At 45.7% G+C, this 25047-nt stretch overlaps 1 protein-coding gene and 1 long non-coding RNA gene across 8 annotated transcripts in view; one reads left to right on the top strand and one right to left on the bottom strand.

The window, feature by feature from the left end:
- The window catches only part of ptgfrnb (prostaglandin F2 receptor inhibitor b), a 40278-nt gene extending 19033 nt beyond the window's left edge, over positions 1–21245 (bottom strand). For 4 of the 7 annotated variants that reach the window (XR_011982881.1, XR_011982882.1, XR_011982883.1 and 1 more), the window contains exons 1-7: positions 20971–21245; positions 11687–12052; positions 10317–10727; positions 7654–8040; positions 2713–3129; positions 1335–1739; positions 493–600 (exon numbers count right to left, since the gene is read on the bottom strand). Coding sequence is in view for 4 of the 7 variants with exons in the window: in XM_072700234.1 (XP_072556335.1) it covers positions 493–600; positions 1335–1739; positions 2713–3129; positions 7654–8040; positions 10317–10727; positions 11687–12052; positions 20971–21079 (2203 nt within the window). In the remaining 3 variants the exon portion in view is untranslated. Of the gene's footprint in view, positions 1–492; positions 601–1233; positions 1740–2712; positions 3130–7653; positions 8041–10316; positions 10728–11686; positions 12053–20970 lie in introns of all 7 variants that reach the window. The other 3 variants (XM_072700235.1, XM_023807527.2, XM_072700236.1) reach the window with 3 other exon arrangements.
- On the top strand, positions 20778–24857 carry LOC140578624 (uncharacterized). The gene is made up of 3 exons (XR_011982885.1): positions 20778–21001; positions 21192–21266; positions 21645–24857. It is a non-coding gene; the product is annotated as an uncharacterized lncRNA (long non-coding RNA).
- The last annotated feature ends 190 nt before the right edge of the window (positions 24858–25047 follow it).

Genomic DNA, 25047 nt, shown 5'->3' with positions numbered 1-25047 from the left:
CATACCACGTAGGGCAGATTTCACCATTGTGAGTGGTAAGGCCCCCACCACCCAGTCTTGCTCTGTCAGATCTTGCACTGTGAATGGTGGCATTTGTGTCAGCTCATTCACCCAAGTTCTTTGGTAATCTGCTGGTTAGCTGTGTGCTGGAAGGGTACATGCTGTGTAAAGTAGTGGTTCCTCAAATTCGTTTTAAAATGTTCTCCTGCTAATTTCCACTTATGGCCACGAGTTCTAGTATTTAAACTAATATTGAAATAGCCATTTGGCTGAACAGCATGACATTCCTCTAAGACCAGGAATCATTCTCGTAGCCCTGTGTATGCAAGCCATAGTGGAGGAGAACAGGGGGTTAGGTTCAGGAGATTGTCCCTTCCTCACCTTGTGCCTGAGATATAAGATGTTACAAGACCGCATACTTGCTGATGAGATGAGATATTATTTGGGTAGGGGGCCACTTCATAGAATATATATAGGAAAAGAGACACCTGCCTGCATTTGGAGCTGCTCCCAGCAATCCCAGGATGCACTCCATCTTGGTTGTTTCCCCAGGATAGACGTTGGCTGTATCCGTGTGAATGGAAACATTGAAGGAGGGACCTAGTGATGAAAACCCAAAGAGAATGAAAGGTGCTTTGATCGACTGTAGTGTTAGCTGTAAAAGTAATTGTCTTCTAAAGACAGGTTCAGCCCTTAATGGTCACATTACTATAAGTGGCATTGATATGAGAATTGCATTCTACAGCTGTCACTGTACTATACTTAGGTTTGTGATCATTAAGCCTAATAATTTACCCTTCCAGCACACAGCTAACCAGCAGATTACCAAAGAACTTGTGTGAATGAGCTGACACAAATGCCACCATTCACAGTGCAAGATCTGACAGAGCAAGACTGGGTGGTGGGGGCCTTACCACTCACAATGGTGAAATCTGCCCTACGTGGTATGACTAAAGTGGACATGGGAGTGGCACAGAGGCACTTCAGCTAAGCCAAATTCCACCCTTTGCCTAACAAGGAGGAGGTGAAGGTGGGATTTAGGCACAGGAAGATCCTCCTACCTCATAGGGACTGTTTAACCTTACAATGGAGATTGCAGCAGACATGTATACTGAACAACAGAGGGACCTAGAACTAGTTCTAGGTGGCTAGGTGGCTTCCTCCTACTGGAGGAAGTTACCTGGGTCGTTAACTCGGAGTACAGATATGAACAGTAACAGATAAACGACAAACCTGGAGTGGCACCAGGTAAGTAATCCAGGAAGTCTGCCCTTCCAATAACAGGAGTGAAATTAAAGGCACATGAATGCAGACTTCAATTGAGACAGAGTCACCTGTGTCGGTGAAGGAAATCTGGACTCTGTTGGACGCTGCATTAACAGCCTTGCTCCAGGCCTTCCCCACATCACGAGTCCAAGCTGTCACATCACAGAAGTAGAATCCACGGTCGGACACCATAGCACCATATAATCTGAACCGAAACTCCTTGGGTCCAATCTTCTCCATAACCACACTGTCCAGACGATCGGGCTCACTCCACTCCTCTAGTTTCATGACCAAGTCTGGGCTCAGGGAAGCAATCTTCCGGGGCTGGCTTCTGATGGACTCCTCCATCCTGATCAGAACAGAGTACCCTGGGTCCAGCAAATGCTGTGAAATCACCTGACAGCTCATCTCAAACGTGGCCCCAGCTCTGGAGGCCTCTTTCAAACGACGGGCCACAACATAGAGCCTCGGGCCTGCAAAGAACCGAAAACAGCATTACTGTAGGGGAGTTCACAAACAGACATGAAGGCAGGACAAGATAAAACAGACACATAGGCACGGATAAGAAGGACAGGCAGCCAGAGACGCCAAACCTCCCTAGCCTGAAATAAATCTGGTGGCCAGAACCAGAAGCAATTTGGGATCAGTTAGAAGGAATTTGGTCAATGTTAGATCTGGGTGCAGAGCTCATTTCAAAATGCTACGGTAGGTACAGTCATGTTAAAGCTATCATGTTGAGATTCATTTATCTGAGCTGTAAACAGTAACTGGATTAGTAGCATAACACAGCATTAATGTCTCAGAAACCAGGAACTTGAAAGCTGGCTGAGCCACTACTAAGTGACCGATTAGATATTAACTGAAAGGTTCCAGGATTGTTCCAATGACACAACACACAATCTTAGGAGTGTCCAACAAAGAGCTTCAGACTACCATACATAACACTCTGACAGAAGGACGAGGGTCCAAGATCCGAAGAAAAAGAAGCTTTATAAGCTCATCCCCTCATTGCTATAAAATCCAGAAGGGAGAATGCCAGGAGAGGGTCAAAATAACTATGCAAAGTTTTTCAGAGCATAACAATTATCATTTATCATTATGATTTTGAGAAATCTGGCTTTTCTGTTGCTCATGGTTATTGTTAAAATAACGACCAACATTTGTATAATTAATGTCTTCTTAGCTTTTCTTTAATCAGATTTGGATTACAATTTAAAGTAGTGTTTAAATTGAGAAAAGTTGTAACATATAAACTTATATTCATTGTCAAAATGTGTAGTTCAGAAATATACGCAATTATCTCAAATGGAAAAGAGCAGCTGTAATATATTTAAGGAACATCTGATAGACAAACCAACTGAAACGAGTAAATGTTGTTCAGCTAGTAGTAAGGCCTGAGACTAAGCAGAATCTTGAGAAGGCAGAAGCACAAAGAGAGACACTTACTTTTGCTTTCCCATTTGATGCTTAACTTCTCAGAGCGGACCTCCTGGTTTTTGGCCCATCCCCCATTCCGAACACGGGTCCAGACTGAGACTGCACAGTGGTATGTTCCTTGGTCTGAGTCTTGCATCTGCTGGAAGTGCAGCCTGAAATTGCGTGGTTTGACTTTTGATAGAACTATATGCCCTTGCTCCAACAGGGGGCGGTAGTCATCCCACAGCACCAGGTCGCCTTGCTCGTCTATGGCAGCGATGGGCTGAGGTGCTATGCCTGTGTCAGCACCAGAATGGTGGTACCAAGTGACACCCAGCTGAGCATCAGCTGGAGGAGGTTCACCATTCATCTGGCACACCAGCACCATGGGCTGACCCAGGATCTGCGGTGTCATGGGACTGCTCAAGGTCACATTGAAATTTGCTTCTGTCAGTAAAAGAAAGCCGAAATAAATGGACACAACAGTCAGAGTATAAACACCACAACAGTTAAAACAAGACTGTCAGTACATACACACACCAACATGAACTCTGCATTCATACACGGTGTCAGGTCATCAAGAGTAATTCAAAGAAAAGCCAAAGAACACCCAAAGCAGTGCAGATGGATGTTGCTATGGTGAGCAATGGTGAGTCCTCACTCTTAGTTATCAGTCCAAGGTAGACTCTGTTGTCAACTACAGTGCCTTGCAAAAGTATTCACCCTCCTTGGCATTTTTCCATGTTCTGTTGCCTCACAACCTGGAATTAAAATGTTTCTTAATCTTAAAAAGTTGGTGAAGTGAAATGAGAAAAAGAATATATAAAAAAGAATTAAAAAAAAATGTAAAACTGATAATTGGCATGTGCATATTGTCATAACCTGCGCATACAATTCATTTGTGTGCCACGCCCCCTGATCAACCACATGTGCTCCCCTGATTGTGCCCAGCTGTTTCCCATCAGTCTATGTTCTGTGTATTTAGTCCATGTCTGAGTCCGTTTTCCCCAGATCCGTCATTAATGTTACTTTGTTGCTGCCCCGTACTTCCCTGGTTTCCCCGTAAATTACCCGCTTCCTGCCTGCTCGCCGGACAGTGGTCATAACAGAATGACTGAGCCGTCCGTCCTCCCGGAGACGGTCCAACCTCCGCTGACAGCCAATACCCGGAGAAAAAAAGAAGAAGCGAAAAGAGAAGAAACCAGCGGAAGAACCAACGATCTTCCTGGGGTCCGTCTCTCTTTCTCCAGCTTCTCTCCCTGCCGGTCCCCTGCTGGTCCCGAGGCGCCTGCTGCGGCCCTGCCTCCTTCTGCGCTCAAGCTCCCTGCTGCGGCTGCTGCTCCGCCCGAGGTCCCGGCTCAGCCTGCTGCTGCACCCGGGCCTTCTGCTACAGCCCCACCTCTTCCTGCTGCTGGTGCTTCCGAGGACCCGCCTCTGCCTGCTGCTGGCGTGCCCGAGGCTCCACCGGCACCTGAGGCCCCGGCGCCGCCTGGAGCTCTGGCTCCAGCTCCACCCGAGGTCTCGGCTCTGCCTCCTTTGATGGAGGGAGAAGAGGACCTAGAATGGGACCCCTTGGGGATCTCCTTGATGGCCCCAAGGGGCCCCTCCAGGGAACTGACTCCTTTGCCCTCGCCCCGGCGCGGTTGATCCCAGCCAGAACCCTGCCTATCGGTGTCCCAGAAAGGGAGAGAACATAGGCGCAGGGGTCGGGTCCCGCCCACCCTGCCCCCCGGCTCGCCTGTGGTCCCCAGGACTCCAGCTCGGCTGTCTCGCGGGTCCCCCGCTGTTGCCTTGTTGGCCACCTGCGGTCCCATCTCCGACACCTCGTCAGCCACCTGTGGGTTCCCCCACTCTGCCTCGTCGTTCGCCTGCGGGTCCCTCCGCTGCAGCTCAGCGGTGGACAGCGCCTCCGCCTGCTATGGCTGTGCCGTCGCCTGCTGCGGCTTCCCCTCCCTCCTTGCCTTCGCCGTGGTCCCCTTCTGCTCCCTCCTCGGCCCCTTCATGGTCTGCTCTGGCTCCTGCCTCGCAGCTGCCTGGAGTCCCTCTGGCTTCAGCCTTTTGGTTGCCTGCGGCCCCTCCGGCTGCCGCCCATCGCCCGCTGTGGCTCCCTCGGGCTCCCCTTTGTCCCCCGGCCTTTCCTGTCTGGCCTTCCTTGTCTGTTCCTCATCCCTTTGTCCCTCCAGTCTCCGTTCCTCGTCCCCCTGTGGTTCCCCCCTGGTGTCTCCCTTTCTGGTTTGTCTGTCTGCGTTTCCCGTCTTGTGTCAGGTGTTATCTTACTTCCTGTCCCTGTGCCTGTTCAAGGTGTCTGTTCTGTTCCTGGTCTCCCGTTGATGTTCTTGCTCTTGTTTTCCAGGTCCCGTGTCCCCAGTCTCGTCTCATCCGTCGGGGCAAAGGGACAAAGTTATTGAGAATTACAAGTCAGGGTTGGGTTATAAAACAATATCCAAATCTTTGATGATTCCCCGGAGCACCATTAAATCCATCATCTTCAATTGGAAAGAAAATGGTACCACAACAAACCTGCCAAGAGAGGGCTGCCTACCAAAACTCACAGACTGGGCAAGGAGGGCATTAATCAGAGAGGCAGCACAGAGACCAAAGGTAACCCTGAAGGAGTTGCAGAGATCCACAGCAGAGACTGAAGTATCTGTACATAGGACCACAATAAGCCGTACACTCCACAGAGATGGGCTTTATGGAAGAGGGGCTAGAAAAAAGCCGTTAAAAATAAGAAGGCACGTTTTGAGTTTGCCAAAAGGCATGTGGGCGACTCCCCAAATGTATGGAGGAAGGTGCTCTAGTCAGATGAGACTAAAATTGAACTTTTCGGCCACCAAGAACACCACCGCCACAGTGAAACATGGTGGTGGGAGCATCATGCTGTAGGGATGTTTTCCAGCAGCAGGGACTGGGAAACTGGTCCAAGTCGAGGGAAATATGGATGGTGCTAAATACAGGGATATTCTTGAGCAAAACCTGTGTCAGTCTGCCTGTGATTTGAGACTGGGACGAAGGTTATCCTTCCAGCAGGACAATTACCCGAAGCATACTGCTAAAGCAACACTTGAGTGGTTTAAGGCAAAATTTTTCAATGTGTTGGAATGGCCTAGTCAAAGTCCAGTCCTGAATCTAATTGAGAATTCTGTGGTCAGGCTTGAAGATTACTGTTCACAAGCGAAATCCATCCAACATGAAGGAGCTAGAGCAGTTTTGCCTTGAGGAATGGGCAAAAATCCCAGTGGCAAGATGTGGCAAGCTCATAGAGACTTATCCAAAGCAACATGCAGCTGTAATTGCCGCAAAAGGTGGCTCTACAAAGTACTGACTTTAGAAGGGGTGAACAGTTATGCACGCTGAAGTTTTCTGTTATTTTGTCCTATTTTTTGTTTGCTTCACAATAAAAAAAGAAATACATCTTCAAAGTTGTAGACATGTTCTGTAAATGAAATGGTGCAAACTCTCAAACAATCAATTTTAATTCCAGGTTGTGAGGCAACAAAACATGAAAAATGCCAAGGGGAGTGAATACTTTTGCAAGGCACTGTAGAAATGCCTCAGGTAGACTGCTTTGAGAAGTTAACATGTCAAGGTGTGTCCACTCCTCAGAATCCCCAGCTTCTCCATAGTGACTCAGACATTTAATTAAAGTGTGAACTCTTTGGGTACCTAGCCCCTGACCACTGAGGATTTTGAGATGTTACTGTGCAGGAAGTTGTAGAGACCAAACCCTCCACTTATTTCACCATATTTGCAGGGCAAACATTCCACTGTAGAGCACACTGGGAATGCTAACCATTCACCATCTGACCAAGTCAAAAACGCTGTGTACAGTAGACATTTAAAATAAGAATTGAGAAATGGGACTTTCAGCCTTATAGAGAGCATCTAATAATTAGTATGAAAGTGAGTATCTCTGCAATACTGCAATACTTAAGGAAAAAAGAAAGTCTTATCAATGGCTTTTTGCTAGGTGTCATAGAAACAGGAATTGCACTTGCACAGAACATTTATTTGTGTAGAAAAAAGCTGAAGGAGTGGTCTGACACATGGAACATTAGAGTCTTTTACCCCTCCTATTGTGATATAATAAAATGCTCTATACTCTATACTAGAGCCCAGCGGCCAGTATTAACCTAGCATAATTAAAATTTCAGTGTTGTTATTTGTTGGTGAGTATCTCAATCAAACTGCCGAAGCCCGTCTCCCCCCTACATTCAACTTTTACCGTTGCCCCCCTCCACCCACTGCCCAGGGGTTAATGTGCCCTTGGGTATGAGCAGATAACATAATAATAAGCAAGAAGCTCTCTCCAGTAGTCTTTGCTTAGACACAGTCATGAATTTACATCTCCAGCAACATGGCAAAGCACCCACCCCAAATTCATGTATCATGTATGTAATGTATGTCTATAATTTATGTACGTAGGTATAATTTACGTATAATGCACGTGATGTATATCCAATCTATGTACATTCTCCCCTCCACCTCCCATCCCCCAATGTCTTGCATGTTTTGGTAAAGCCACAACTCTCTTTTCATTTACAAATATTCCTACACATCATGTTAAGGACAATCAAATTGAACTGAATAGAACTAAAGAGCTACTTCCAAGGAAGTGCAGGTAAAACGCATAACCTTTTCCATTTGCTTTACTAGCTAAATGGCAATAGTCACTAATAAGAGGAGATCATGAGACAGAAGGTCATCATCTAAAACAACTGAAGATAAAAATGAAACTGATCACAGATGAAATATACTTGATCAGTGTCATTATATAAAAACACAGTTCTTGTAGAGAATTTTACAGTCTACATCACATGTTGGTGTGATGCACTCTTTCAGAGTCTCATTTTCAGCTGTTTTCATTTGAAGATGCTTTTCTGAAACATGCAGCTTGTTCTGAGATCTTTCCAGGCCATCTGAAAGCTAAGCTATGTGGAATAGTAACTCTTGATTACGATCTTCACTCACCCATTGTGGTGACCCAAATGTGAACTGGGTAACTTGTTTTCTCTGCTGCTTGAACCCAGCGCCCACCACTCTGTCTGAGCCAAGCCTGGACCCTGCAGGAGTAAAACCCTGAGTCGGACTGGTCCACATGGCGCAGCAGCAGCTGGAACTCATCGAATCCTGTCCGGCTGATCTCCCCAGGGCCCGATCCATTTGCCAACACTCCGTCCTGATTCATATGGGCCAGAATCCTAGACGTATTAGACCCATCTTTGTCAGGTCCAACCAGCCATGTGACCTCCAAACCAATATTCACTTGATTGTTTAGTGCGACAGAGCAGGTCAAGTGAAGAGTATCATGCAAGTTCAGGGTGGCGTTCTTCTCCAAGAAGACTTTCAAAGACTCAGCTGAAACACCAGGGAAAACATCAAGGTAAGTAATTTAAGTGAAGAAAATTGTATTGATGGAATATCATGTTTGTTCTAAATAATCTTTGTCTGTGTTACAGGTATTCGGCAAATTCTGTTAACTGAGTTTTCAGGACAGATTCACTGTTAAGGACCTAAAATGGCACCAAGTACAAAATGACCAGTGATTCAGTGAGGTCACACTCCAGCACCCATCCCCTGTGGCTGCTGCCCATCAGCCACATTCCACCACTTTTAATTAAGAGCTGTGAGCTAACTGACAACAAAGACAGGGTAATGTGATCACCCCAGGCAACAGTGGCTGTGTATGAAGTGGAGGAGGTGGCTGAACACCCACCAGCACAGACACTCCAAAATTCATACTGTTATGCCCGCAAACTTAGTCTGCAACTCTTCCTGCCACTGCAAGCTGAGAAAACACTGAAAATATACAGAGTTCTAGCACATTTTAAGTGAATAAGCATGTATTATACATTTTATTAAGGGGGACTCAGGGGTGGTCACTGCCTAACCCTACCTCTTAGTTGACTCCTTTCCTGCTTGAGGTTCTATATTGTGTAATGACTAATGAGCTTCGGTTTTTAGCTGAGGCTGTGTGTGCGGCCTTGGAGGATTCCTTCTGAGGGTTACCCCACTCATCCGCATGTGTGCTTCCAGTTGACTCCACTTACAGACACGCAATAGCCAAGGCTGGCGGACAGGACTCGGCACTTTATTTCAGTTAAATGCACACAACACACAAACATGCTACCTCTCTTCTTCCTCCCCCCCCCCGCTGGTCTCCCACGCTCGCTCTCAACGCACCACCTCCACCTCCGTCCGGCTGTGTCCGCACATGCATACTCCTCCCACATCACGTGGTTAGCCCTTACATTTACCTCATCATGTATTTAGATTTCCAAAAGGCTTTTGATGTTGTTCCCACAAGAGGCTCTCACTTAAACTCAAAGCGACAGGTATTTTAGGAACTGTAGCGACTTGGATTGATAACTGGTTAACGGATAGGAAGCAGCGAGTAGTTATAAGAGGCTCGATGTCACAGTGGGCCTGCGTTCATAGTGGGGTACCGCAGGGTTCAATTTTAGGACCACTTTTGTTCCTTATTTACATAAATGATATAGACACCAATATATACAGTAAACTGGTGAAATTTGCAGATGACACCAAGGTGGGTGGTGTAGCAGATACTGAACTAGCGGCTCAGCAGCTACAGCGGGATCTTAATTTAATTAGTGACTGGGCTGACACCTGGCAGATGAAATTTAACATAGACAAATGTAAGGTACTCCATGTAGGGAGCAGAAATATAAAGTACAGGTATTTTATGGGACCTACTGAAATAAAGGTAGCTGATTATGAGAAAGACCTTGGTGTGTATGTTGATGCTTCCATGTCTCATTCTTGCCAGTGCAGGGAAGCAATAAAAAAGGCCAATAGGATGTTGGGGTATATCTCCAGGTGTGTGGAGTTTAAGTCAAGGGAGGTAATGCTAAGATTATACAATTCCTTGGTGAGACCTCACCTAGAATATTGTGTACAGGTTTGGTCACCATATCTTAAAAAGGACATAGCGGCCTTAGAAAAGGTGCAGCGTAGGGCCACAAGAATGATTCCTGGTCTTAGAGGAATGTCATACGAGGAAAGGTTATTTGAGCTAAATCTGTTCAGCCTCAAGCAAAGGAGACTGAGGGGGGACATGATCCAGGTCTATAAGATTCTAACAGGTTTGGATGCTGTTCAACCAAATAGTTACTTCAGCATTAGTTCAAATACAAGAACTCGTGGCCATAGGTGGAAATTAGCGGGAGAACATTTCAAACTGGATTTAAGGAAGCACTTCTTTACACAGCGTGTAGTCAGAGTATGGAATAGTCTTCCTGATAACGTAGTGCAAGCTGAATCCTTGGGTTCCTTTAAATCAGAGCTAGATAAGATTTTAACAACTCTGAGCTATTAGTTAAGTTCTCCCCAAGCGAGCTCGATGGGCCGAATGGCCTCCTCTCGTTTGTATATTTCTTATGTTCTTATGTTCATTAGAATTGGCAGTTTGACCTTTCCTTTCCTGTACAGTGCAATGATCCCAAACAAAGCAATAAGCTGCACAATAATCCTGGCAGCCTGCTGCTTAAATCCAATGAGTACCAACTATGCAGGGCACTGCATAACAAACTTTACAAATCTATTTTAAAGATGCAAATAAATTTAAGAAGATGTCAACAAATCTAGTACTTTGCTCCCTGCTATGATGGACGCACCAATAGGCATGACCTTCAGTAGGCCAAGCTCTGCACTCTTCTCCAGGATGGGCTGCCAAAGTGCTCCCCCCTCAGGGACCCACTCCCTCGCTGTGCAAGTGTACTGCCCCTCGTCGCTGGGTCGTGTCTCAGTCAGCACCAGGCTGAAGATGTTGCCCTTCATTGACTGTGGAAGAAGCCCCATGTCCGCATGGCGCTGGATGTAGCTGGAACCCACCCTGTGATCCCCATCAGGTCCAAGGGTCACAATGTCTTCTGGGGGGGCTGTGCCCCTCCTGACAGACCAGGTCACAGAAAGATAAGTGTTCTGCTTCAAGTCCCTTGTGGCAATGCAGTGAATATCCAGTGGATTTCCCTCTGGAATCTCAGTTGGAGGAGCCATGGACAGCACCTGGAGGCTGTCCTTAATCACTGCAAGAGGGAGCAGGTAAATTTAGCCTCAAGTGAAATCTCACACTGAAAGTAACCAAAGTTAGTTTACTGTAATTCCCCGATCAGTGTAGCGCAATGTTCAGTGTAGTCAGCATGGAATGATGTGGTCAATATGTAACAGTGCGGTTAACACGGAACAGTGGTTAGTGTGGAGTGATTATTACTGTGTGTTTCTATGTATAGTACAGTGGTCAGTACAAGTGTGGTCTATATGGAACAGAGGACAGTGTGGAATAATGATTGTGGTGGTCTATATGGTACAGTGGTCAGTATAGTGCGGTCTATATAGAACAGGGGTCAGAGTGGAGGAGTGCTTAGTGTGGTCTATATGGTACAGAAGTCAGTGTGGTCATTACAGAACAGCATGGTCTATATGGAATAGAGCACAGTATGGGATATTGATCATTGTGGTTTATATGGTACAGTGGTCAGTGTGGTCAGTACAGAACAGTGTGGTCTATATGGAACAGCAGTCAGCATGAACTGTGGAGTAACGATTAGTGTGGTCTTCATAGTACAGAATGGTTGGTGTGGTCAGTACAGAACAGTGCGGTCTATATGGAGCAGCAGTCAGTGTGGAGTAACAATTAGTGTGGTCTATGCTAAAGAATGATCAATGTGGTCAGTACAGAACAATGCGGTCTATATGGGACAGCGGTCAGCATGAACTGTGGAGTAACAATTAGTGTGGTCTTTATAGTACACAATGGTCAGTGTGGTCAGTACAGAACAGTGCGGTCTATATGGAACAGTGGTCAGTGTGGAGTAACAATTAGTGTGGTCTATGTTAAAGAATTGTCAATGGGGTCAGAACAGAACAGTGCTATCTACTTGCAACAGTGGTTAGTGCAAAGCAGTTATTAGTTTGGTCTGTCTGGGACAGCAGTCAGTGTTAGCTGGTAGTTGGATTTCACTGGGTCTTGTTACTTTACACTCACCATCCAGCGGCACGCTGGCCTGGTAGTTGCCGCTAACAGACATGTCGGTGCTTGGAGTGCTGCAGGTGTAAATTCCGCTATCTGAGACCCTGAGCACCCTGATCCTCAATTCCGCTGCACTGTCAGCCAGCCTCAGCAAGGAGATATCGCCATCAGCCACACGCTTGGCAAAGCGGGCATCTGTGTAACTGGACTCCATGAAGGAGATGAGCTGGAAGGACTTGCCCTCTTGGAACACCTGCCATTCAAACACCTGCTCCAAGGGGCCCTCATACTCAGACACATTGCAGCGCAGTGACAGTGGCTGGCCTTCCACTCGGACCAGGGGCTCCTCGGGGACGGACACCACCCTCGCCTCACCACCTGCTGCAAACCACAGAGGCCAACCACAGGTGAAACTACACATTTACACAGCTAGACAAATGTATCTTACCATGTGTGACATCCACCAAAAATAAAACCTTGGTGGAATTCACCTAAAACAGAGTGCTTAGTGATCTAGCATGACTCCCTTTTCACTTTTTTAAGCTATCATCTACAGTACATTTGTGTTGGAGTTCAAGTGAGGCAGCTTGATAACTTATTCAGAGGTAAATCACTAATTCCCTGCTGTAATCTCTACTCCCAGCATTCCTGCTGTCCTCTCCACTGTGATCACCACTGTGTAATGGGGGTCTTGTGTATTTTTTCCCCCAAAGCCATAATTTAATCTCTATTGAAACCCATTACTCTTTTAAACTTCTTGATTATGGAAATGATGGAATTAGGAGCATGTTTTAATTGTAATAGCAAAGGCAAGTGCAACAACTTTATAATACAAAATGAAGACCCATGTGACACACATAGGTCTTTTTTCTAACATGGGGGTTTTAATAAAAAACACCACTAATAAGGGAGAAAGCTTTCCCATCTAGGGGGACATCATATCAGGGGCTGATTTGCCATTTCTTTCCTTCTTCCACCATCATTCTGCTGAGTTCAGTTCTGATATCAGTGTAACCTGATTTGGACTTTGTAAATTCATATTATCGTCAGCTGTATTAATCTGTGAACTCTCAGGTATGAAAGAGCTGGTCTTGCAGGTTTGTCCTGTGCTAAATTTCCAATGGCAGGCGCTCAATGTTCAACAAAATGTGAAAGTGAAAGAATTGCTGGGTTATTAGGAGAGGGCTTGTTTGAAAAGATACGTTGTGGAGAAAATCTCCAGCATCTGTAATCAGGTGGAGATCCACAGCTAAAAGATACCACCTTTGAAACTTCCATCCTGTTTTAGAGAGATCAAACTCTATGGCTAATCCGAATTGTGTAAGGCAACAGAACAGAGCCAAAAATGTGAAGATGTAGACAGCCTCTATTTTTTTTTTTTTACTCCCTCCACCACCCCCCCTCTGTGGAGGACAACTTTATTTGTATTTATTTATTTATTTTTGTTTTATTTATTTACTTATTTATTATTTATTTATTAATTATTATTTTTAAATTATTATTATTTTTTATTTTTATTTTTTTTTACTTCCTCAAGAGAAGGCGAGGGAGAGAGAAGGGGGGAAACAAAGGAGAAGAAGGGGGAAAGAGAGAGAGGAGAGAAAAGAAAAAAACTAAACAGATAATCTGCTTCCATGTCTGCTGAAAAGAGAAAGACAACATACAACATCTGTACTAATCACAACGACCACCAAACGTTAAATGTTGTTGAACAGCACACACAAACAGCATTACAACACATGCCCAGAAGCAACAGCCGATCAAGACAGTGTGTGTCCGTGAGCACGTGTCCGTGAGCACCTGTGTGCACACCTGTGTGTGTCAGCGCGCTGGTGTTCCTAAGGTTTCTCCATGTAAATGTCTAGTAGTGTGTGTGGGGAGCCACAGCCCCGCCCACCCAGCACATAAAGTCGACACGGAGGAGACCCGGGCCCTAGACATCCAGAGGCCCCACAGGGCACGAGAACCCCAGGAGGACCACCGCAGGGACAATTGCAGCCCCCACCCAGAAAAGGGCAGAGGAGTGCTCCGGAGGGGGGCCATCCGGCAGCCACATCGCAGGAGCCCCAGGGGGCCGTGGCGGCGAGCACGCAGGCCCCGCCGGCGGCCGGCCACACCAGGGCAGACCGGGCCCCAGGCCCAGAGATCCAAGGGCCCCCCCACCCCCTAGCCGGGGCCCCGACAGAGCCGGAAGGGCCAGACCCCGGCAGGCAACCGCCGAGAGTGAGCCAGCACACACCAGAGCATCCAGCCCCGGACATCGAGAACGCCCAACGCATCGGCAGCCGGGGGCCTCATCCACCGGCAGGGAGTGTGGGGGGGGGGGCAACAGAGCCTGAGATGTTATTCCAGGTGGAGTGTAAGACCCAACCTGACACATGCGTATAGAGAAACAGACGTACACATACACAAGCATACGTTCCCACCCTCATGCGCACATAAACAAATATTCACCCATGCGCCCAACATGGAGACACACAGAAATGAACGCCGTACACACATTCACACTCCCCATATATACTCTATCCTCCGAGATCCAGGCACCACCACCCCCAGAGGGGCAATCCGCCACCAGATCTCGGAGATGGACCCCTCTTTTTTTTTTTTCCTCTGGCGTGGGGAGAAGAAGACCACCCCGGACCCCGCAGCAGCCGAGAAGCCCACCAGACCCAGACCCCGATCGGACGGCCAGCTCTTCTCAGCCCCCGGCTCCAGATGGCGAACAGAGAACGGGGGTGTGAAAAGACCCCATGCCTCCCTCCGCCCGCTTTAAAACAGGGGAAGGGCATGCGCTAACCACCCTCTGTCAATCAACAGCTGGTGTCAGCTCGGCCCCTCCCCAGAACCCTCAATGTCTATGTGCAACTTAAAATTGAGAAGTGGGCACTGGCACCAGAGGGAAGGCTGAGTGAACAGACCGCCCTCCGGACGCCATTTTGTGTGCAGGACTGGGGGGGGGGGCAAGTACCCCCCCTCTGGAGCCAGCTCCCCCGCTGACCCCCATAAGCACCCCCATTCCCCGGAATCCACCCAGGGCGGGGGGTCCAGGCCCATCCAGACCGGGGCCCAGAGCAGCGACACCACCGGGCACCACAGAGCCCGGGGCAGCCAACCAGACTCCACCTCAGAGGAAAAACTACACCCACCTCACCATTCAGGCAACTCCCAGACTACATAAGACAATAGACACCCAGGTTGAGTCCATTCTCCTCCTCTATTAGACCCCCCGCCGAGTGGATACCCCTAAGGCAGGGACCACCTGCGGACAGATGGAAACAACCTCCCCGCCAGCTAAAGAGGCCCCCAGCCCCACCGACGCGCCGAAGGCCCGCGCGCCGGGGCCGGGCCCCAGTGCATGCGCCAACCCACATCCCGGCGACACACCCACCAGGACCAAAGCCCCCCCAGCCCAGCCGGAACCCCAGCCCGGAGGCAGAGTGCCCCCAGAACCCCAATCCTGCCCCGGACCCACCCAGGAGCAGCACAGCCGCCAGGCCGGTACCCTACGTCCGCCGGTACAGGCTACCCCAGCAGCGCTGCATGCAGCCGCCAGAAAGACGCCACCCAAGAGCCACCAAAGCCCCATCTAGGCCAGGACCACAGCCCCAACGCCAAACCCCCCCAGAAACCCGCCCCCAGACTCCCCAAGCCCATATGCCCCCCCCCCCACACCAACAACAAAGACCAAAGCGGGACAAACCTGCGACCCCCCACCCCCACTAGGTGATGGAGCTGATCAGAGGAGCCCAGAGAGTCTGATCTAATATGGCGGCAGAAGCTGTATCAAGACTAATATGGTCCAGCAAACTGTCTCTATATTGGTTGATATTAAGATTATTTTTATTGTTCCAGTTCATGAGGACAGTCTTCTTAGCAATGCATAAAGCGGTGAAAGCCATGTGGGTTGTGTTAATCTCTGTAGTGACACCATCTAGGTCGCCCAACAAGCAGACTGAAGGAGAGGCTGGAATGGTACATTTCAGACACTTTGATAAGTCCTCACAAATCCTGCGCCAAAACATCTGAACAGGTGGACAGTAGGGATGGCACGGTTCATGAAAAAAAACCGAACCGTTCGGTTCGCTTGTCTCGGTTCGGAGCATGCATGCGTCGCACGGTTCGACGGTTCATGACATGCGCAATGTAGCCTCGTGCCCCGTATGTGTTTCCCTTTCGCGCGAAATAATAGGCTATACTGTATGCACAGAGCGGTGTGACGTAGTTCCGGTAAAAGTTCAGCCAGCTAAGTAATTTCCGGTAGCCTTTCGTTTGCTGCGTTGAGCTCGTGTTTTCGGCATGACCACCCTGTCTCTGAAGAAAACGTTTAAATTTCATCTGAACGCTGTTGTGCGCCTTTGTTGTGTGACTTAATTTAATGTGCGGTTAGGCACTTTGTTAAAGAAAATTAAGTTATCTGTAACAAAGCACTCCAGTGAGTGTCATGCCTCGATCGTCCGCTCTTTCCGTGTGCCACGCCCCCTCGTTAACCCTGTGTGGATTCCCCGTGTTTACCAGCTGTTCCTGATTGTTGTCAAATTTGTCATTACTCCATTGTATTTAGTCCGCGTTTCCGTTTCTTTCTCCAGTCCGGTCATTATATTGTAATTCTGCTTTACCGCTCGTCTGTGTTCCTTTTGCTCATTAAACCCCACATTCCCCCGATCCTAGGTCTCCTCGCCTCTGCTTCCCCGGTCAGCGTTGTAACAGTGAGCCTGCTTCCATGCTGCAATGTGAACATTTGCCATGTTCCTAAAAATTCTGTTTATTGCACAGTGTCTGACCACACAGACCTACAGGCTATTGCCAGATGATCATACTAGACATATCAACTGGACATATTTTGCACTATTACAGATTGATGTCTTGTACATACACAGAAAATGATTTTATCGATTACTCAAGAATATTCAATACAATTAATACCATTTTTTTTTCACGTTATATATACATATATAACGAACTGAATCAGGCTTAATCAAGATAGGTGATCTATCATTTTAACGATCCCCAATTAAATTAACCCCGTGGACCGGACAAATACAAAACGAATGATTAAACATTATATGCGTCTCTTTTTGTATGTTTTCTAAATAAGACCGCGTGCCCATACCCAACTGTAATAGCGATTAAAGCGATCTATTCTTTTAGCATTTATGTTAAGGCAAGACTTTTATTTTATTACTGTTCTGGGATTAATAATGTTTAATAATTTTAATAATGTGCTTTAAGTCAAGTCAAATTCAGTTTATGCATGATTACATGATATAACTTTTTTAATACTGTATCCTAAATTGTGGATAATTAAGCTATATATCATATGCTGAAGTACATTTCTGGAGTGTTAAAGATTAAAAGAAAAAACAACAAGAACCATACAGAACCGAAAACCGTGACCCTAAAACCGTGATACAAACTGAACCGTGGGTTTTGTGAACCGTGCCACCCCTAGTGGACAGTGTTAAGCCGCGCCATCCAGCAAGCAGACAGGATGCGGGGAATGACAAGGCAGGTAGCCGTAAGTCCAAGAAACGGGTTTATTCAGAGTGGACAGGACAACACGGAGACTAACGCTAATGACGGATCTAGGGATACTGACACAGACACGGACTAAATACACAAGACAAGCAGGAAAGAATGGGTAACAGGTGATAACAATCGGTAATCACACGAGGTAACGAGGTGGGCGTGGCACACATCGGGATCGAACGGAGCGGATCGTGACAGAACCCCCCCCCAAAGGCGCACACTCCGGGCGCGCCTCAGGGGAGGCGGCGGACGAGACAAGACCGGGGAAACAGGACCAGGAAAACAAGAGCAAAAACATCAACGAGGGACGGGAACAGGACAGAGACACAGAACAAGAACAAGGACCAACAGAAGGAACCTCGGGCGCCTCTGCAGGCACCTCGGGGGTCAGGCAGGACAGGCGGTGCCGCTGGCAAAGCAGCAGCAGCTGCAGCAGGCGGTGCCGCGGGCAGAGCGGCAGCAGCAGCAGCAGGCGGTGCCGCGGGCAGAGCGGCGGCAGTAGCAGCCGGTGCTGCTGGCAAGTCCGGAGCAGGCAGGTCCGAAATGGGCGCCAGGAGTGGCACCGGGTATGCAGGCGTTGCCTCTTTAAGGGCCTTGGGGATCCGGGGAATTGCATCCCAGACAGCCCTGGCCCCTTTAAGGGCTAGCCGCGTTCCCCGGAAGGGGGAAGCTGCCTGCGAAGGTACCTTCGAGGTGGCGGTGATGTCCGATGTAATCAGGGACTCTCCCTGACTACTGGCCGCAGAGAAAGCTAGGGGGAGAGAGGCGGCTCCCAGGAAGACGGTTGGCTCCTCCGCTGGTCTCCTCTCCCTTCGCTTCTTCTTCTTCCTCCGGCTGGCTGTTGTCGGCGGGGACTGGGTTGTGTCGGAGATGACAGACGCCGCGACCAGCTGGGTCCTCACCTCCGTTACCCTCTCCATCAGCCGCCGAAGATTTTCGCGTACCTCCCGCAAAGGGTACACGTCTCTGGGCGGGTTTACCTCACTCAGGAGGTTCCCACTCCGGCTGGCTAAATCCCGGGCTACAGGGTCCTCCTGGACCTCTGGTTGATTTAGCCAGTATAGCACCTCCTGCAGCAGACCGAGGCGTTGGTCCTCGATCTGCCGTGGTGCGTTTTCGATGAGATCCGTCATTCTGTTAAGCCGCGCCGTCCAGCAAGCAGGCAGGACGCGGGGAATGACAAGGCAGGTAGCCGTAAGTTCAAGAAACGGGTTTATTCAGGGTGGACAGGACAACACGGAGACTAACGCTAATGACGGATCTAGGGATACTGACACAGACACGGACTAAATACACAAGACAAGCAGGAAAGAACGGGTAAAAGGTGATAACAATCGGTAATCACACGAGGTAACGAGGTGGGCGTGGCACACATCGGGATCGAACGGAGCTGATCGTGACAGACAGAACCAAAGAGCATGGATGTAATTGTCAGGTGTATCCCCTTGACAGTGTGAGCAGGTGTTAGAAGACGTAAAACCCATCCTGAACATCCGATGCCCTGTATAGTGCACTCTATGCAGGATTTTGTATTGTATTAATTGTAAACTGGAACTTCTGATCAGTTCAAAGGTTTTTAAACATGTCTTAGACCAGAAATTGTGGTCCCAGCTGATTGATAGATCTGCCTCCCATTTTGCAATAGGAAGGGATATTGATCCATCCATTTTGGAAAGTGTCCTGTATATTTTAGACAGTAATTTGGGGGTTTTGAGATTAAGGAATTCTGCCACACTTGGTGGTATTTGTAGTTTGATTTGATTAGACTTGAATTTTCTTTTTACTATAGATTTAACTTGTTGACAAAGTCGGCTTTTCCTACTGAGGCAGCTCAGGTCCTTTAATGTTTGTAGGAAAATGCTGACTATGTTCTATCACTCTGTGGTAGAGAGTGTCGTGTTCTTTGCAGCTGTGTGCTGGAGCAGTGGGTTGAAGACAGCTGATGCCAACAGGCTGAACAAGCTACCTGTAGTTAAAAAGGCTGGTTCTGTCCTGGGTGTCAGACTGGAGAACTTGGTAGAGGTGTCTGAGAGGAGAATGCTGAAAAAGCTTCTTTGTATTATGGACAACCCCTCTCACCCCATGCACGCCTCCATGATGGACCATAGAAGCACACGCAGCAAAAGACTGATTGCCTCTAAATGCAGAACTGACCGCCACAGGAAATCCTTCGTACCGGTGGCAATAAGACTGTACAACTCCTCCTCACTCTGTAGGTGATTTCCCAAGGACTAATAACAAGCTCAATGTTTGTTTTTCTTCTCACCATCATATGCTATCATATGCATCATATTCTGCACAATATTAGGACACTTTAAAATCACCACAGATAAGCTATTTATTTTTCTCAGGATACATACATCGTTACTACTTCGAGCCACTTGATATTATTTTTGCACTATCCTATTGTATATTATTGTAAACTAACATTCTTATTGTATATATTGTATTTCTTATTTCTTAGATATATATATTCCTATTTCTTATATTGTATGTATATCTGTCTCTCTTACTGCACTGAGCATGTGTATGACAAAAGAATTTCCCTCGGGATAAATAAAGTTCTTCTTATCTTATCTTATCTTAAATCTCTATTACAATCTGGATTAAGTCCTTGAAGAAGGAATTTTTATGGTATTAAATGGCACAAATGTGCCAAACATAGCACACACTTAACTTGATGGACGAAAGCGGTACTGTAGCCAGGTATTTAATCAACTCAAAAAACACACTTTTTGCATGGAAGGTTTTCATAATTATGGTCCTTTCTGGCTATTTTAATAGTTTTAATAGTCTTTCAGCTTAATAACCCCTCTACCCAAGTTCTGATAACATAGATGATTTGTAATGAAAATGACTTATTCAATGCTGTAGGGTAGAAGCTGGTACATTCACAATGTGACTGACTTGAGTACAAATTATACACACAATGATTCAGAAGTGTAAGAACATTCATTCCTAAAATTAGCTTCATATATCCACAAACCCTGCAAAGAAACTTTTATACCTTGTTTAGAGAATGCACCTTGATGGCACATGGTCATGAGTGTATCTTTAATTTCTTATGTCGAGGCAGAACACAACGTGATATGCGTTATTCTACTGGCTATACCAAATAAAACCTAATTGTTGGAAAAATCGAGGTTATTTTACAAATATTTGGTGTATATGTAAAATATACACTGGCTATAGCAATGGAAACCAAAAACGCAAGGAAAATAGTGGCGTTAATGCTGTTGTCCTAACTTCAAGAGATGGATCAATGTACGAAACGTATTCATTAAATTAATATTATACACATACAATTATATTATACATATAATATAATATAATGTAATATAATATAATAAAGTATTATCAATAAACCTGCAAGACCAGCAAGATAAATTACCAACATTCCCACACCCGCGCATAAATTCAAAAGCTTTTAAATCAGCTGCTTTGCTGGAGACCCACGACACTTGAACCTTATAGACATAAATTATAATTATTAAGCCATTATAAAAGGCTCTTCTATGCTATGCTTATAAACGAATTTACTGGATAATAAGACGGTCAGTGTATTTTACTAACTTTGGTTTTGGTTGTACTACGTTTAGTTAAAAATGTATTTAGAACAATTTGAAATGTGTTCTATATTGCGCGTGAGCAAGGCAAGATGCATAACCGAAAAGGTCCCTGCTGAACAAAAACGATTGCATTTTTTTCTTGTACAAAATTAGACAACAAATGTATGGATGTTACGGGATTTAAAACGATTATCAGTAACTCACCGAACATTAAAAACAACAAACATGTCACGAGGTGAATTTTCATCTTGGTTTCTTTTTTTCCACTTCGGAACTTGTCGCCAATTTTCGGATGTAAACGCCACGGCGGCATTTAAAAAATACCGTTCTTCTTAAGAAATACGATAGCTGAAAGCGCTTGAATTTTGTACTACATGCGCACGTTGCAAGAGTTCACATTAACGCAAACGTCATTCTGCATGCAGAAACGTATTGTGGGCTGGGAGCACAGCGCGGAAGTGCCGCATGTGTGGAGAGGGGACAGCGATCAACTGCCACAGGTATGCGGGGGAGCAGTACCGTCAACAACTGGCTGTCGTTAAGCCTTTACATGTTTAATATTAGGGGAGTAAGCAAAAACGCAAACACTACTAAGGCAGGATGAGTAAACGTTAATATATTCGTTTAATCTATTTCGCGTAAATCAGGGTATCCATACACGATTTTTCTTTTTTATTGAACAGCTTAGTGTGCGACTTTGTTGCATGTCATTTATATATCTAGGCCGAGATACGAAGCGCACTAATTGTAATATAAAGCGAAACATATTTAAAAGTACGATCGAAGTCCATTTAACAAAGATGGAGGGATATTCATAACCTCAAATAAACACAAGAATTTTCAGTGTCTATGTAAAGCAATTCATTTTTTTTTTTTAGTCTTGTGCCAGCGGAGGAGTCGCAAGTCCCCATCATCTGTGTCATTCTCAGTATAGGGTGCTATAATTTAATTTTCATTCAGATATTGCAAAACACTATATTATAAGGTTTATTCTGAAAGGGTAAACAGTTAATATATCTATACAATGACATTTGTTTTAAAATTCATTTTATACTGTAGGCCTACATTTTATACCATTTTCTTTGATGGGTTGTATAGGATCCCAAATGTCGCCTGGTTATTTTTGATATGCATTTTAAGTGATTACATAACAAACATGTAAAATGATCTATGCATTTCTTTAACTTATGAAGGTATTGAGGTATTACATAATGCACGTCTTTTGATACGTTCATTGCATTTTTCTTTACAATATTAAACATTTCAAATGTGTCCTTGGAATTGCTGTCCACCTTCTTTTATTGGGGTAGGGCCCAGTATTAACTTATGATATCATGGCCTTCTGCACCCAGTTCTTTTTACTTTAGAAGCCAATCTAACATTTATGCAGGGCTTATAGCTATTTAAAACTAAGAACAGGTATCAGGAATATGTGACCAATTTATAAACAATGCACACAATGTGAGAGAACACAAATTGTCACAGGGCATCCTGTCTAGGCTGGATGGATTCTTTCACAAAAATCATTTACATCTTGTCAATGTAGATACACAACTGCATGAGAAAATCCAGAAATAGTTAAACTCAAAAGTTTGACTCACGAAATCTACATTTTCCATGGATATTTCTTGCTGCTTCTGACTGACTCTAACAACAATTTGTCTTTCTACACAGCAAGATAGGAGTCCTTACATGACAATTCACAATTCACAGAGATTTGAAGTTCACTTTTGATGAGTTCAGTGCTGCATCTGTTTCTTGAGTCTGCCAATTTAATGGTCATCAGAGAAAAAATTCTCGCCACAAATGCATTTGAGCCTGGCACGCCGAGAATAAATGATACAATTTCTGAAAAACTGCCATCCTCTTCCCTCAAATGGATTTTGTGGCATCCTGTCTGGCATTGTCTTCTTCCTCCCGACTGACACAGAACTCTTTATATAGTTGGTACATATTGATAGTTTCTGTCATTTGGAGAGCTGTGACTACTTGCTCAAGATCACTGTAGGAAAGCTCCTCAAACAGGCCAATGTGTCTCAGCATCATCATCACATTCTCTTGTGAGAAATCAACCATTTGCCAATATATCCTACTACAGCATCCTAGAACTGCACAAAGTCTTTATTCACCGAAGACCTTTGAGATGGCAGTTGTTTGTCCATCAATTGTCTTGTTTGGTATCCAAAAAACTCTGTTGTTTCTACTGCAGCATTTTGAATGTAAATCTGGAGACTTCCCCATACATGTCAAGAATACAAAGTGTTATCTCTTCCAGTTTTTTCATGACATTGTCAGAAACACATCCCAAGTTTGGAAAAAACACCATTAAATTTCAACTGTGCATGTTTTCTCTTCATCCTCAAAAATCTTCCTCAGTGCCCAGGACAGGCCTCTTTAACTGACCGAAAATATAATGTAAGTGGCCAGCTCTGTAATAAATGATCAACAGCTGGAAGAAGTGAAAGACATCTTGTGCAAACATGTTGAAGTATTTCTCATCATTCAGTGTCAACAAACTGAAAATTTTTTTTGCAAATTCATAATGTTGATACTTACTATTCGTGCTGGCCAACAACCAGTAAACTGAGTGGTGTTTTCCAAAATTAATGTTAGAATTATCTGCTGAATATGACATGATATTCTCAATATCTAATTGGTACTTTTCAAGACAGCTCATAATTTTTCTGTTCCGTTTATTTGATACATCTGTGGCAAATGAGAAATAAACAGACTCACCTTTGGAGGCACACAGATGATCCAGTATATCATTTACAGTATTTGGTCCCAAGACATTCATAACAATCTCAGCTTTCGTTCTTCCCATGTGCATTTTCTTAACAGTATTTGAATCTTGAAATAGAGCACTATTAAGTTTGACAAGACAGTTAGTGATATAACTAAGTTCAAGTTTAATTGTATGATATACGCATGAGGCCTCACAAGTGGCAATTTTGTCAATTTCCTTTGTAGAAGTCATGAAGAATGTGCTGATGTTGCTGCCACCTTTGGCTAGTACTGCTTTCTTATGTGTCTCTGTGGAAGCATGCTCAGTCAGGTCATTTTCTCTCCCCCATGTCTAATAAGAAAACTTTGGCAGGTATTACCCAAGACATTTTGTTTTCCCACTGCTCATTATAGCTACACAGTCTTTCCTTTTTAGCTGGCCCTTCATCCTTCTTGATTTATTATTCTTAACTTAAAAGCACATGCACATTTGTGCGTGAACGTACACAGCTACTCCCTAAACACATATGCGTAGCAAATCTGACCCAAGATTAGCACACAGATATTTTTTTTATGTTGTCATGAGTTCTTTGGCAATGCATCCAGTTAGACCAGGGGTGGCCAATCTTATGCAGCAAAGGGCCGGTGTGTATGCAGATTTTCACTGTAGCTCCATAATTACATTACTAATTAGAGGACTGATTGGCTGAGGAGTCCTCACACCTGGGTTTGAACAGTTGACCCAAAGGTTACCCCAAAAACCTGCATACACACCAGCCCTTTGCGGATAAGAATGGCCACCGCTGAGCTAGACAGATGTGTACTACCCTCTAGTGGTGTATTCTGCCAGACTGACCTTTGGCATCAGTCATATTACAACCAGTGTTTCAAAGTCCTCTTATTATAATCAGCTTTGGTTTTTATTCTGAAGTCGCTTAAAATTTCATTGAGTTGTGGTTTTCCTCATATTATGTCTACAGTTGGCTGTGGTTAAGCTTAACATGTCCACCCTACACTGTGTGCACAATTATTAGGCAAGTGAGTATTTTGGCCATATCATCATTTTTATGCATATTTTCCAACTTCAAGCTGTATAAACTTGAGTGCTTATTGGATTTAAGCATATCAGGTGATGTGTATTTGCGTAATGAGCTACCTTCACTGCAACCTCTCCTCGGGGCGATTTGGAGAGGTTGGCAGATGGCATGAAGAGGCTGCTCCAGTTTAGGAGGGAGCCCGCGGCTAATGGCACTGCCACCTCTTCCCAGCAACTGTCGGCTGCATTACTGCCTGCAGCACGCCCCTCTACGGGAACTTACCTGGCTCTTAAAGGGGCCAGGTCAATAGGGGATGCCATTCCCCGGATCCCCAAGATCCTTAAAGGGGCAACACCTGCTGCAGAGATACCAGATGTTCCTGTCCAGCCTGTCTTGCCAGCACCACCTGTCCCGCCAGACTCGCCGACGCCACCTGTCCTGCCCGTCCCACCTGACTCGAATGGCACCACCTGTCCTGCCCGTCCCGCCTGACTCGCCGGCGCCACCTGTCTTGCCTGTA

The sequence above is a fragment of the Paramormyrops kingsleyae genome, chromosome 16, assembly GCF_048594095.1.
Source record: "Paramormyrops kingsleyae isolate MSU_618 chromosome 16, PKINGS_0.4, whole genome shotgun sequence".
Classification (NCBI taxonomy): domain Eukaryota; kingdom Metazoa; phylum Chordata; class Actinopteri; order Osteoglossiformes; family Mormyridae; genus Paramormyrops; species Paramormyrops kingsleyae.
The sequence above is the reverse complement of the archived record's forward strand: the minus strand, read 5'-3'. Positions and strand labels throughout refer to the sequence as shown.